Source organism: Electrophorus electricus, chromosome 22 (assembly GCF_041902795.1).
Source record: "Electrophorus electricus isolate QZ-2024a chromosome 22, ASM4190279v1, whole genome shotgun sequence".
Lineage (NCBI taxonomy): Eukaryota > Metazoa > Chordata > Actinopteri > Gymnotiformes > Gymnotidae > Electrophorus > Electrophorus electricus.
This window is the reverse complement of record NC_137518.1, coordinates 14660001-14675000: the sequence shown is the minus strand read 5'-3', so window position 1 is coordinate 14675000 and position 15000 is coordinate 14660001. Positions and strand designations below refer to the sequence as shown.

Below are 15000 nucleotides of genomic sequence, written 5' to 3'. Positions count from 1 at the left end.
CTGGAAGGAGTCGGATGTTTTTCTCGTAAAACACAGACTTTTCTCCCCTAAGGTTTAACATTATTTTTGTTACCTGAAACTTGGTAATAACCCAGAACATCTTCCTCTGAGAAAGCAATGGAGAGCCAGAGAGAGAGAGAGAGCCAAAGAGAGAGAGAAAGAGAGACAGAGAGAGAGAGAGAGATTAAACACAGGACGTGGTAGTCAAAATAGTCCAATACAGTGGCATGCACTGCCACGGTCAATCGTCCAGTGCCAGACTGGCTTCTCCTCACTGGCTTCCCAAATGCGCGTGACGTAGTTAAATAAATATGTCACAGCTACATGCACTGGGATCATTCACCGCCAACTTGGGCTCATCGAGTTACAGGAGCTCTGAAGATGATCTAGGAAAGATGAACCCATACCTGTGCTTAACACGGGAGCGTTCTGGTGCTGTTGGGGAACGCTATTGTCCTAGATGAGGTTACTGTTTACTTCATGGCTGTTGTTTCATTTCCCTTTACATGTTTACTTTCATCATGTTCAAGGCATTTATGCTGAAGATTTATCAATAAATGCAAATAACTGTTTTAAATAGAACAACATATTTATTCAATGTTTAAAACGGTGTGTATAAACTTTGCATTGTGTCCAGGGTTAGTTATCCAGTTCCCGGCAATCTCATTCACCGGTGTGCGGTGCCGGTGCTGGACACCCTGAGCCCTGCACATTGCCGTGGTTGTGTTTGCTCAAATGTGACTCAGCTCACCGAAGACTCGAGAACTACCTGATGAGCTTGAGCAGGGAGAACAGGAAGCTGTGTGGCGGTGCGTGGCGTGCCCAGGACAGATGTTTGCCTGGGCTGGAGAAAGCCCCTGCAGAGATATGGCATGTTTGTTTGATTGTTGTTTTTTTTCCTAGATCCCATGCTGGTGTCTTTTTGATCTGAAAGGGTCTTATCTAAATCTCTTAGTGCTACACGCAAACCTTTACACTCAGCTACAAGGTTGTCCATGTTCTCCGATACGGAGCTAAGAAGATTAGATGAGATTGTGTGTGTGTGTGTGTGTGTGTGTGTGTGTGTGTGTGTGTAGCAGGAGGGATGTATGAGTACCAGTAATATGAAGGTTTGTAGAGTGACTGAGTATTTTGGGCTCTTACACACACGGTCAGGGACTGTAGTGTTCATGCTCATATTTAGGCAATAACACTTCATAGTCGGCACTAGCTCTTAAAGTGAAGTTTGCTGGTCTCTCTACGTGCTTTTACGATGCAAATAAACACTGCACACGCTCATAAATGGAGAATAAGTCCATATATCTGTAAGAACATCTATACGCTACAAGTTTGTGCTTTCATATTAATTTCGCTTACTTCATATTTAGTTTGCTGTAATATTTCATCATCTGTCTCTTGCGAAGCCTATGCCGTATAATGCCGATCTTCAGAAATATTTGAAAACTGACCGACTCGCACGCCGCCGAACCTCGAATACGCGCCGACGCGCTCCGGCGAAGGGGCGGCGCCGTGTGAGGTGGAGCCCCGCCCCGTGGGCGTGCCGTAGGCAAATGAGCAGACGGCATCCACCTGCCAAGCCGCTTTCCCAGCAGTCAGGAGCGCCTGCCCGGAGACTCCAGTGGGCTTTATTGACTTTGGAACGAGGCGCGCTCTCGCAGCCCTTTAAGTGTCAGTGTCTCTTTGAGAGCCAGAGTTCTGCGGGCTGGATTGTTTTATAAGCGAACCAAATGAGCTGGGCAGCAGGAAAGGAGCCTGCCCCGCTCAGGTGTTCCGAAAGATAAGGACTACATCTCCGTCTCGCGGCAAAAAAAAACAAAAACCTGGGACCTACAGATGCAAAATCGGTAGCGCTCGAGGAGATAAGACTTGGATTTGTGTAGATTCACATTGTGGAGTGAAATCTTCCGCCTTCGACACAACTGTCAGGTATGATTCGAGGGCATTTTTATTTTTACCTATTATTTATATAGTCTACAACTACTAATTACTGTTCTCATAATTTAAGAAGTGCGCGAGGGAAATCTCGGATATTAAAACCTATGGACCTTATTTCAACACGCGCAACCACATACCCAAATGTCCCTGTACTGTTCTCATTTGTCAATATATAGTCCTACATCCCCATTCATCCCCACACATAACGGTTTACTGTCCGGGAGACCCCCTGATGCGCAACTTCAGGTCAACTTTAAAACTCGCCTGGCATGTAAAGTTGCGCTGTTCTTTAGTTTATAGCTGCTGTCGTCGTGGTGTAGGAAAGGCGCCACGGGCGTTTTGAAGCTCGTGCCATAGCGTGCTCTCTGCACACTGGGACCTTTTGCAATCCGATTATTGTTGTTTGATATGCATTATGATTTTGACTTATGGCGTATTTATTGAATTTCCTGTTTGCTCGTTCTACATGCATAGACCAATCTGCTTCGAGTCTAGTGGCAACATTTGCTCTTCTGCGCGCAAAACTCGCGGCGCGCAGAAACTGGCATTCTTAAACTGCATACCATCGTTCGCGGAGTGAAATGTGGCAACTCGGAATAAACTAGGGTCAAAAACACCCCGATCTGACTGACACATCGTATTACACAATGCGTTTTTACTGTTGTAATTGCGCTTGTAAAAAAAAAAAAAAGCAACATGCGGCTCTACGCGCTGAGTTTCGCAGCAGAGAAAAGACTAGTTAGAAGGCTTTAATGACAGTGTGAATCTTTAAAGCGGTGTTTATGAGTAGCCTGCCGTCCTCGCCACAACCTTCTGCTCTTCGAGGTGTAACCCCATAAATGTCTAATTATTAGAGCTGTTGAAATATCCCGCGAACGTGTCGTCAGCAGGTATAGCAGTGGCGTTGGCATAAAGGGAAAGTTGGTTTAATCGACCACGTTGCAGTAGAATCGACCTGTGGCAGTTATTTGCTATTGGTTTAATTCGCACAACTATTTATTTATATTCATACTGAACTCCATCAACAGTCTTTTTTTTCTCCTTAAACTCTATTCATTTCGTTTCTATATTTCAGTCTTAAAAAGCACGAAAAGTGTGGCCACTGTGTCACTGTGTCAGATGAAGAAGCAAGAACCACAGAGTCCATAGAGATAATGCAGACTCTCTACACACATGAACTCCTGATATGCGATGGATAGGCTTCTAGAAAGCAAGCTATGAAAACAAGCTTGAAGATCTAACAAACATTTCCCTGCAGTTTTTAATTGTGGAACATATACTACATGAAATATAGGAGTTCATTTGTGCTCCTTGCTGTCTTGTGTTCACGTGTGTGCCTTTTGAACTTCTATTTATCTCTCTCTCCTTATCCCCCCCCCCTCTCTCTGAACCTATCTCTCCACCTCTCTAACGCCCCCCATTCCTGGCCTGCCTGTTTCTCTGTGCCTGTGTGCGGTTGTGGCGTATAATTGTTGTTTAATTTTCGCTTGCTTGTGTGACGGAGGGAGGCAGTGCATTCGAGTAAACAGTGGGACACTTAACAAATTGCCTGCAAATAGCTGAGGTTTGAACAGCTGCTTTCACTCTCCCCGAACGTCCCCGGCCAGGCCCGGCAACGTTTTGTACAGTCTCTCTCTCTCTCTCTCTCTTCCCCTCTCTCAGTCTGAAGATGCTCTCAGACTTGATCAAAAACTGGTTTTAATTTTTCTTCAGCACCGGCAAGGTTGCCAGATATTTTGTGAGGTAAATCCACCCAAACGGCAACCAGAGTTGGTCTGGCAAACCAGGCCAGTCTCAGAAGGCAGAAGCTCATGTATAAAACAAGGCCTGTTTGGATTTAAGAGCATCATCTGCTAGAGCAATTATTTACATATTTATTAGGTTATTTCAAATGCAGTTTTAACCCTAACCCTCCTTATGAAAATTAATTCGGATTAAGTTGTTGAATATCATAAAGTAACTCTATGGAATATGTTTTGAAACTCACACATTGGCATGATCCAACTTTACAAGTTGTTTTTTCATAGCTCTTTTCGTTTGAAAAAGGGTTAATATTTTTAAAAATCCAGTTACTGATGTGCAGTCAGTTCAATTGTGTCCATAATTCTTTCATTCATTTGATGAGAAAAGTGAATTCTGATCCGAGAGCAGAAGTACTACTTTGAGTTTGAAATATATGGCCAAGTAAGGAATACAACGTGGTCTCTAAACGTGCTTTTCTTCCCAAACATTTTACACTGGATACTCAATGTAACTCTAGTACAGTGTCAGGAGGGGATGGCTTAGGTTGGGTTGGCTTCACTTGTCACAACAGAGGCCGTCTGAACAAAAACAAGAATGCTCAAGCTGAGAAGTCAGGAAAACCATAAAAAACATACTTTTTTATGATAGGGAACGTTACAGTGGAATTATTTTTGCAACTTTTGCCTATTTACCGGTCATTGTTTTGCCTCCCAGATCTGGAAAACTCCAAGTGCGCTATCGGGGCTATTAGCTTTGGCTTTAAATCTTACAGGTGCAGTCAAAATGATGCAAAAGTGAGTTCATAAGCTTTTTTTTTCGGATGGTGAAAGTGCACAGCGCTGATGGTGTCAGAAGGGGGCGTGGCTTGGCGAGCCCGGGCAGACTACTGTAGCCAAGCTGTGAGAGAGGGATAAAGACAACGGAGAACTCAAAGAGAAACATGCCGGTAAGGTCGCCGTGGAACCACACAGTAAGGTTCTCACCTGCCGGGTCTGCGGTTGGATGGCTCCAGAGGACCATAGCTGCCCGTTTCTGTTTTGGTTTGACCCATTGCTCGACGAGCCACGTTTGAGCATCTCGTGAGCAGCTACTTTCTCAGTGAATGGCTCCTGTAATATCCCCTACGTAAAAAAGGAAAGCACCCGCAGCGCCTGGTGACCGCAGAGAACCCAAATGAGTTTGATTTCGTGTTCTTTGTTTTTCAGTGTTCCCAGGAGCTGGTTTCTGGAAGCTTCCAGAAGCCGAAGCGGTTGCACGATGCTTTTGGACGGTCTGTGGGCGGTCCGGACTCTCCTGCTTCTGTGTGCGCTGGATCTGAGCTTGGCCAGCGACCCGCTCTCCCCTGCCCCCCGGGTCTTCCTCTCCTTCAAAGGTAAGAGGGTGCATATTCCACCCTACTGTGTCACCGCCGCGACCCGGTTCTGGTCCTCATTTTCTCTTCCGCTCGCGTTTCTTCTCTGGTCTGCGACGCCTGTGGAGCTCAGGAACCCTCAGGAGAGCGACCTCCGTCGCCTGCACCGCTTTTCCGAGATCATGGCTGAGATGACGATTGGATCAGTGTTGAAGCATCGATCTAGGAGGAAGGTTTCGGGATACGGCAGAAGAAGTTAGAATGTAGGCAGAGTCTCTAGTTCCACCGCAGACAGGAGCAGCAGAGAGGAGCAGACAGGAGCAGCAGAGAGGAGCAGTAGATAAGAGGGGCAGATGGGAGCAGCAGATAGGAGGAGGAGACAGGAGTAGTGTGGTTCCAGCATATTCCCCAACAACCCCCCCCCCCCTTCCATCCTACTACATTGACAAGCAGCTGCTTCTACTTGCACGCTATGTTCGAATAATTAAAAACACAAACAAAGTCTGACGGGGAGGAAAAAAGACCAACAAATCTGAACCTGGGTCAGCCCATAGCCGAGTGCTCCGGGAGTTTACATATCTGCCGCATCGGGTCTTTGCTACTTTTTTTCTTTTCCTTTTTTTTTTAAATGAAACATTCTGTGCCGTATCGATTCGGTTTCAGTGTTGCTACGATTGCAATTATTCCAGGTCTGCACCGTGCGGATATCCGTACGGCTCTCAAAGCCCCTGACCGCGGAACTTTTCCCCCTTGATTAGCCAGGGCCGTGTCTGGGGAATTCGATGCACTTTTGCAGACCTAAATTTTCTGGAGCAACAGAGCGGATCGCTGGCACTCGGGCTCCGCGCTTGTGTCGGTCAGCCTGTTCGCCACTCCAGACCGGAGCGCACCAACTCCCTTAATTGCACGGGCCAGCACACTTCGTTATTAGTGGGCTTTTTGTCTCCTTCTACTTTAATCAAGATGGATTTAACACACAGTGCTGAGTGAGCGTGCGCAGATGCTCCTATGTGTCTGAGGGTTTCGGGTTGATCTGGCAGGACTTGGCTAATTTGGTGCAGGGATCCACCAGGCAGACTCCGCTGATCAATATGCGTTTCTGCTCCCTCAGGCAGATCTACGTTAAATTAACTTCTCAGGTGGGGTGGGGTGTGTGTGTGTGTGTGTGTGTGTGTGTGTGTGTGTGTGTGTGTGTCTGTGGGGGAGGGGGGGGGGTCCGATCTCAAACAGGGCCTGTCTGAGCCTTCTTGTTCTGAGAAATCTGACACATATGGATGGGAAAAACACAAACTCTCTGTCTTGCACGCATCCGAAATACAGACGTTACCACCTGCCCTAGACCACATGGGTTACAAAGCTCCGTAACGCTTGGCTGTGGGCCGCTTTGCTGGCCGCGCTGCTCAGCGTCCAGGTGACCGCCGCTGCCGTGATGGTGTCTTCATTCCTAAGCAGCTGAACATGGAGCCGTCCCTCACTGGACTTTAGCCCCCAACGCCACCTGCAGCCCTGGCAGAGTGCGCGTCTCCCTATCCTAGCGTGGCCGCCTACTTTAAGGCACATCAGTGCTAGTTAGGGAAGGACTGATCAAAGGAGGTTGGTGTTTTGGTGAGCTATACTGCAATCGTGCACCACTTCCATAATTTACATTACATCGTGGCTATTGTCAAGCTGCCCCCAACTGAATGCTAGCTTTCTCCTCTCTAAGACGTTAGTGTGTTGGCATTGGCGCTGGGGCAGATTGAATTACCGTACCGCTTTCGTTATGATCTTCGTGTTACGGATAATGCGAGTATTACAAAAGTATCTTCTGGTCATTTCACCCATGGAAGCCGGACTGTCTGCGTTCACCTCAGTAAACCACCTCACCCTGATATTCTCTGCAGCGTAACTCGAGGTGGACATCAGGACAAATGAGATGCGATGCGTTGCCAAATTGATTTGCTCTGTCAGCCAGCCTCCGTCAGGGTTCAGGGGGCGTGACCTTTCGCACTATAGGCCATCTATTCTCCCCCTCCCCTGCACTGCCCCACTCCAAGGGCTAATCAGGAACACCTTAATTGTCCTTTGAGCTTTGCAACTTCCTTCCCCTCATGGTGCGCACCATCAAAATCATTCCCCTCTCGGGAATGTCTCCCGTGGCACTGAGGGTTAAGGATCCGAGGGTCAAGGGCGAAATCAAAGACAGCTGCAGATCTAGAGTGCGTGCTCGATTTTGGGAGGTGCAGAGTCTTATTTAGTCTGGAATGGGAATGATCTGACATCCTATCTGGGGTACAATCAGATGATAAGAATCTCCAAACTGTAGGCGTTTGATTGTGTCCAGATTGTAGAGACCAAAGATTTATGAGTCTCGCATGATCTGACCAAATGGTCTCAAGCAGAAACGGTGTGGTCAGACATTTGCTGTTGTGGGATAAAGTACACTCACGCCTGTTCAATGGCTGATAAGCTTTCGTGTCAAAAGCAGGACTCTCTGCATGTGTGGATTAAGTAAAACTTGGGGGTTTTTTTTGCAGCTAAATGGTTTACTGTTGATCTCTTATGAGATGAGCTCAGATTTCTGAAACACCAGCTTCTCGAGACAGGGAGACGTTTCTCTCGGTTTTAGTCTAATCTAAGAAACAGAGTACTGAGCAGAACCTCCTCTGGAGCTGTAACCCTATCATAAATAGGCTAATAGATTTTAAACAGATGAGAATGGAGGTTTCTATCAGCAGTGACCTCGACAGAACTCCCACTGTTCTCAGAATGACAGAACCATGCAAAAGAGGATGTAAGGTAAGGCAGCATGGAGAATTGGTTTGGGTTTTATGAGGGGATTGGCAGACACACGCACGCACACACACACACACACACACACACACACACACGCGTGCGCACAGACACACATAACTAGCCACAAAACGTGTCGCCAGCAGCTCTCCAGGGGGCCTGACCTTTTCCTCTCTTGTTTAGACTGGGGATGTGGGGGGGGGGGGGGAATAGATTGAATGTGGCCCCTTAAAATGATCTGAGACCAGTTATTTTGGTTTCTGTTGTCAAGATTAAGGTTGGGCTTGGGTGAGGTATACTGGTCCTGGGTCTGTGTAAAAGAAAAGCATGAACGTGGAGTTTTACACCACACGTGACTCTGCCGTATTACTGCTCTTCATTCTTATTTTTCATGTAAACTGAAATTTCCTCTGTGCCAGCTTTTTGTAAACGCTCTGCGAGCTAAAAATGTTTACCAAAAAGTAAATACCCCCTACATAAAAGTAAACTATACACATTCAAATGTTTTCAATTTTTTTTCCCCCGAATGTTTTGCCTTTTTTTTTTTTTCCCTTCTCTTGCCGATGACTTCTGAGAAGGGCAGAGATGTGTTTTCGGTAAGTGAAACCACTCTGTCAGCTGCTTTTTGTAGGCCGTGCCAAGCTGACCGGTGGCGGAGGTGGACGCAGTGAGTTTGGGGATGAGAGAGCAATTTCACACGACCTCTGCCACACACTCTTCTCTCAAGCTTCCCGAGGGCGTAAAAACCCTTTAGAAATGACAATGGATCTGCTCTGGTTTCATGCGGATTATAGCTTTTCATATTGCTGCGTGTGACGCTGGTTAAAACAAAAAGGTAATGAAAGAAAAGGGGCTTTTACTGAACTGCTGCCTGAAGGCCCTACCCCTGGAGCAGCTCAGCGGTGATTACTGAACTAGAATCATTTTAATCTGCCCGAAACCCACTTTAAGCTTTAAGATTAGAGGTTAAGACTGTTTTCAGATCAGTTATGAAATGAATAGGACCTTTCAAAACTGTTTCTAATCCTGAATTTTGCCGAATCGTGTCCTTAAATATTCCAGGTGCAGTGGCACATTTTTGTACTTGTATTTTATTATTCTTTCCCTCACTCCTTAAATCCGGACTGAGTTGGATGCACAGGCGCTTGTGACTGCATATCGCCGCTGATATCAGATGTGTGTGACTGTCTCCACGGAGATTCACAACTCCGCGAGTCCTTGACGTTCACATCTGTGCCGTCTTGCGCTGCAACGCGCCGCGGCGGCTCCGCCCTGCCTCACGGCCACGTTGCCAGGAGCCCTAGCGACCGAAATGGGCCACCTATTCCCAACCTGGTCCTATTTTGCCTGGCGATGGGACACGGTCCTATTTTAGTGATCGCTTTATTAACGGAGCCCGTGTCAGCTCTCGGGGAGATCGGCCCTCCTACAGAGAGTTCACTTCCAGCCTAATCCATTCCACCTGGCACTAACATTCACATGCACGCTGCCCTTGGTTACCTGATTCAAGGGTTGGTGCTAAACCCTACAGGGGAGGAGATTTTCAGGAGCTTGAGAGGGCACCCTGATGCTAGAGCGCGGAAGCCGATTTACCAAGTTAAGCTTTGCGGCCTGCGATAAAGGTTCAGAATCACCCTCTTTGTTGGCATTTGCTTTCATTCTGTGCCATAACTGCACGAGTGTACCTGCAGTTTTGAGAAATCATAACTTTGCTAACTACCAGGCATTTTTCAGAAAAGATGTGAGAGTGCATTAATCTAAACAGCAGTTATGATCTGGAGGTTATTTTCCTAGACAGATGTCAGATTATTTCGGTTTTTTGCTTTAGACTCTATGGAACTCACATGTTTAGTATTTTACACTGCAACTTCTAAGAACTTGTATGATCCTTGCTATGGTCCATACACTATAGAGATTTAGCAACCTGGAGATCTCTCTGGAACATTAAGCTGCCAGCAGGTTGAACATTCACAGCGTCTGTGAAGGTAGGCTCGAAGGCAGGAACACTAATGCACAAACAGCACAGCCTCCGTCACCAACGCAACGACGACAACAAGGTTTTAGAGGTGTGAAACAACCAGCTGCGTTGGGCACTCTGCGATCCAAAGGAGGAGAGTGATCTGACATTCCGAGCTGTTACACGATGACGTGATATGGTGTTACAGGATGACGATACGATGAGAGGAAAGGCAAAGCCTTTGTGAAAGCCGATTTAGATTGACCTTTGGCCACATCAGTGAACGGCTCTGACTTGCAACACGGAGCACTCGTTGAATGATTAAAACCCCCCCTTCTACAGTGACAGAAAGTTGATGGAGAACAGTTAATGATTTGCATGCGACTGACTGGATTAGCCATATACAGAGACATTCTTAACTCCCTTTGGGAAAGGCGCGTCCTTTTATATTTGAGTTTTATTTCGGGAGTAGATTTTTTTCTCATGTTGACTTCTTAAAACATAAATCAAATCTTTGGTGCCCTGTGGGATAGTGTGGGAATCCCTGAGGTGAGATACAGCATGTGCAAACTATATGACCTACGGGAGCGTATGTGCTTGCCCTAGCAGGTACAGTAACGAGTAAGGACCATAGTCCTATTTTGGGCCAAAAGGTCAGGAACTCTCTCCAAGGGTTAACTGATCCTTGGTGAGGAATGCAAGAAACTTTGAAGCTATGAAATCCAAATAGCTTCTGAAAAAGAGAGATAGATAGAGAGAGAGAGAGAGGGAGGGAGAAACAGAGAGAGGGGAAGAAAGGTAAGAATGAGAAGGGAGGAGCTGGGGAAGAGAGACATGTGTCTTTCATTTCTCATTTTCTCAAATGTCCCTTTCCATTATCATCTCATGCTGTCTCCACATCACCCTACTGCCCCTAGTGCTCTTCTCTACTGCCCCTAGTACTCTGGTTTATTGCCCCTAGTGCTCTTCTCTACTGCCCCTAGTACTCTGGTTTATTGCCCCTAGTGCTTTTCTCTACTGCCCCTAGTGGTCTGGCTTATTGCCCCTAGTGCTCTTCTCTGCTGCCCCTAGTACTCTGGTTTATTGCCCCTAGTGCTCTTCTCTACTGCCCCTAGTACTCTGGTTTATTGCCCCTAGTGCTCTTCTCTGCTGCCCCTAGTACTCTGGTTTATTGCCCCTAGTGCTCTTCTCTACTGCCCCTAGTACTCTGGTTTATTGCCCCTAGTGCTTTTCTCTACTGCCCCTAGTGGTCTGGTTTATTGCCCCAAGTGCTCTTCTGTACTGCTCCTAGTGCTCTGGTTTATTGCCCCTAGTGCTCTTCTCTACTACCCCTAGTGCTCCGGTTTATTGCCGCTAGTGCTCTTCTCTACTGCTCCTAATGATCTGGTTTATTGCCCCTAGTGCTCTGGTTTATTGCCCCTAATGCTCTACCCTACTCTACCGGACCACAATGTTTAAACAATAACCTCTTCTCCCAGCACAAGATGCATCCTTGAGGACAGAGTGGGTCATCGCTTCCTTGCTCCTGCACCAACGCCCCGCTTTTCTGCGATAGCAAAGCTCTGGCAGCCGATGTCATGTCACCTTCTGTGTTTGACCCTCAGACCTCTGCAAAGTCAGCATGGTCTGAAGCGCTTGCGCTCAAACCGGACACTCAGCCCATGTGTTTTACTGGCTATGTGAAATGTAAGCGCGTAACTTGGCCGTAACAGTGCCGGTAACAGTGGGCGCCCATGCTAGTTGCTATCTCTTTTTCTCAGCCTTTAACGTTTGTGGCAAAACGGCGGTTCTGTACACACACCCCACTGGCTGGCGAACGTGTGATATGTCTGCTCTGCTGTACCGGCAGTAAGCTACGTCACTGACCACAGATCAGCGCCTGCCAGCCCAGAACCACAGCTCTGACCACAAACTGCTCTGGCTGTGTGCCTGCCCCTGTTGGCTAGTGCGTACACTGCAGTTAGCGCGTGTTCAGACCACATAGTGTTTGTAAAGCACCTTGAATGTATGAAATGTGGTATATAAAAAAGTTTACTTTGCCATGTAACAACTACAACATTAATAATAATAATAATAATAATAATAATAATAATAATAATAATGACAACAACAATAGTATTATTTGGTACTTTTCAAGGTTTTTTGCAATTTAAAGTGCTGAAGCCTAGTCTAGGCTATATTTGTACAGCAAAGAACCACGGCAGAAAAACTAAGCAAAACAACACAGAACGAGCTAAACCTATTTTGTCGTGCTGTGCTGCGCGTAAGGGCTGTCAGCAGGACTAATCCTGAGCAGCACCTCAGGTGCGGTCAGTACAGACCTCACAATATCCCCCCGTTTCAGCAGCTAGACTCGGGGGGAAGGAGAACGCCTCTCGGGAGCTAACAAGCGAGGCCGCGAACGGCATGGCTCTGCAATGGACCGTGCATGGAAATGCTGAATGGCGCAGGAAGCGCTCCGCTGTGGCAAAGGTGACCCCATTACAGGGCGAGGTTTTGGAGAGCAAATTGTCCGTGACTGGAGTTGGTCTTGCGATGCATTTATTTATTTTATTTTAAAACCCAGGCTCACTCCAAGTCAATTGCACGGAATTCACTGGTGGGGCGTTTTTGTTAGATGGTAGGGTTAGAAGTGTGCGTGTGTGTGTGTGTGTGTGTGTGTGTGTGCGCGTGTGTGTGAATAATAATTTCGCCCTAATCGGCCTTTCATAAAATTGTGCCCTTCAGTTGATTTGTAGAGCAAACTTTATTGTCTCATACACATGCATACACACACCCATACACGCACACAGTAGTATCAAATTACTGTGCAGGGTAACAACAGAACAAGTACAGGGTAACAGCATGTGCACTAGCACTACGCATCCCCCAAAATATCCCTCCAAAGTCCATCTACGGTACGTTTTTATCTGTGTGTGGGGCTGTGAGCTGAACCCCGGTCCTGCCTCACATCAGTGACTCAGAGGGCACTGTGCTCTCTTTGGCCAATTCCTCCTATTTGTGTGAATATCACTCTCATCTGTTGAACATCGACCAAGATCCAGATTGGCTTTTATGTCCTTCAGCAGGAGAGTCTGGGACAGAGGGACATTTCTGAGTTCCCTCCTATTACCCAGAGGTCCCTGCACAGGACATGTGTGCAGCTATGCAGACTGGTGAACAGATAGAGCAGCTGTGGGATTTGCCCATGTCGGAGGGCAACCGGGGTCCGGCGTGAAGAAAGAGTCGGGGAAGTTCTCAGCAGGATACGGAAGTGTTGCTGTTTCCTGCTCCAGTGACCGGTACCTTCTGGGTGTCATTCAGTAAACGCATTCGAGCCTGAAGCTCACAGTGTATCTGAAGGTCCTTGGGTGGTCTGTGTTTATCATTGCACATATGTGTGTGTGTGTGTGTGTGTGTATGTGCGTGTGTGTGTGCATGTGTAAATGACCGAATGCTTGTGGATACACGTGGACTGTTCTGCTAGATTTACTGCAAGTTTGTGCACATCTGTGACCAAATGTTTAATGAATGCTGGTTTGAACAACTGGCTAAGATGAGCTCTGTGCGCTTTCATTACACACACACACACACACACACACACACACACACACATGAAAACAGATCCTATTTTGCTCCCTCTGCTACTAACCCCGGTTATTTTGGGGACAGAAAGATTTTTCTCGATGGAGGTCCATCTCTCCTCCTCCCAGTCTCTCCCTCTCTCTCCCTCTCTCTCTCTCTCTCTCTCTCTCTCTCTCTCTCTCTCTCGTTCTCTCTCACACACTCTCCCGCCATCCATCCATCTCCATCTCACCGAGTGTGTGTGTGTGTGTGTATGTGTGCCTGTGCTGGGTGCTTGTTCCTGGAGCAGCATGTCTTCATGCATTCTGCTCTCACAGATCTCCCATGGCCCTGCCGCCGCCCTGCCCCCGCCCTGCCCCCGCCCTGCCCCGCCCTACCCCGCCCTACGCCGCCCTACCCCGCCCTACGCCGCCATACCCCGCCCTGCGCCCGCCCTGCACCCGCCCTGCGCCCGCCCTTCCCCCCACCCTGCCCCGCCCTACCCCGCCCTACCCCGCCCTACGCCGCCATACCCCGCCCTGCGCCCGCCCTGCACCCGCCCTGCGCCCGCCCTTCCCCCCACCCTGCCCCGCCCTACGCCGCCGTACCCCGCCCTTCCCCGCCCTGTGCCCGCCCTGCGCCCGCCCTGCCCCGCCCTTCCCCCACCCTGCGCCCGCCCTCCCCCGCCCTTCCCCCGCCCTGCCCTGCCCTTCCCCGCCCTTCCCCCGCCCTGCCCCGCCCTTCCCCGCCCTGCGCCCGCCCTGCCCCACTGTACCCCGCCCTTCCCCCACCCTGCCCCGCCCTACCCCGCCCTTCCCCGCCCTGCCCCGCCCTTCCCCGCCCTGCGCCTGCCCTGCCCCGCCCTTCCCCGCCCTGCGCCTGCCCTGCCCCCGCCCTTCCCCCGCCCTACCCCGCCGTACCCCGCCCTGCCCCGCTGTACCCCGCCCTACCCCGCTGTAGCTCTTTGGTTTATCGTATTTTTTCACCCCTCTGATAATGTGCAGAATTGCACAAGTCACTGTCAGCTGGGAAAGTAGCCGAGTGTTTTTAGCTCTTTATACTGCCGTCAGATTAAGAGTCATGGAGTTGAACAGTTTTGGCCTGTGTGAGTGAGTGTGTGTGTGTGTGTGTGTGTGTGTGTGTGTGTGTGTGTGTGTGTGTGTGTTTAAGATAGTCTAATGTGGTTGGTAAGATGTGTAGAGTCACGGTTATATTTGTACTGGAATGAGGGCTAGTTTGAGATGAAGCCTCAGGATTAATTAGGCATTACACTGCTCATTGTGGTTTCTGTCGGCACAAGCACCTGCCCTGATAGACGGCTGTTCGTCATTCTGTTGATTTAGCTCTGAGAGCTTCTACAGGAACTGAGAGTCATGAAAATATCAGATAACGAAAGTTCATCGTTTGTATGAAGTTTTGCTTGGTTTCATTCGAAGGTCGGAAGTAGACCGGACATATTTTGCTTTTCCGGAAGGTTTAGTCTGAGGATTTTATTGTTTTGTTTTTTTTTTACTCTTGAAAGAATGATCTCATGCAGGTATATACAGATCCTGGTACTAGTTTAACAGGTCTTTTTGTTATCTAGTGCGTTATTGTTGTGAGCAACATAATGGCGCGGTCTGTATGTGTGCACATCTTGCGTTCCTGAGAAAGTCCCCGCTCGGGTCGCGGGGAGGTCACGACCCCTGAGGGATAGGTC

General features: G+C 48.3%; 1 protein-coding gene across 7 annotated transcripts in view; it reads left to right on the top strand.

Moving 5' to 3' along the window:
* The window catches only part of sema3fb (sema domain, immunoglobulin domain (Ig), short basic domain, secreted, (semaphorin) 3Fb), a 99095-nt gene that overhangs the window by 30548 nt on the left and 53547 nt on the right, over nucleotides 1-15000 (top strand). For 2 of the 7 annotated variants that reach the window (XM_081704991.1, XM_081704992.1), the window contains exons 1-2: nucleotides 1585-1926; nucleotides 4884-5050. In XM_081704991.1, coding sequence (XP_081561117.1) covers nucleotides 4936-5050 — 115 coding nt within the window. In that variant the 5' untranslated portion in view covers nucleotides 1585-1926; nucleotides 4884-4935. Of the gene's footprint in view, nucleotides 1-1584; nucleotides 1927-4521; nucleotides 4625-4883; nucleotides 5051-5162; nucleotides 5293-15000 lie in introns of those variants that run through there. The other 5 variants (XM_035520132.2, XM_035520131.2, XM_081704990.1 and 2 more) reach the window with 4 other exon arrangements.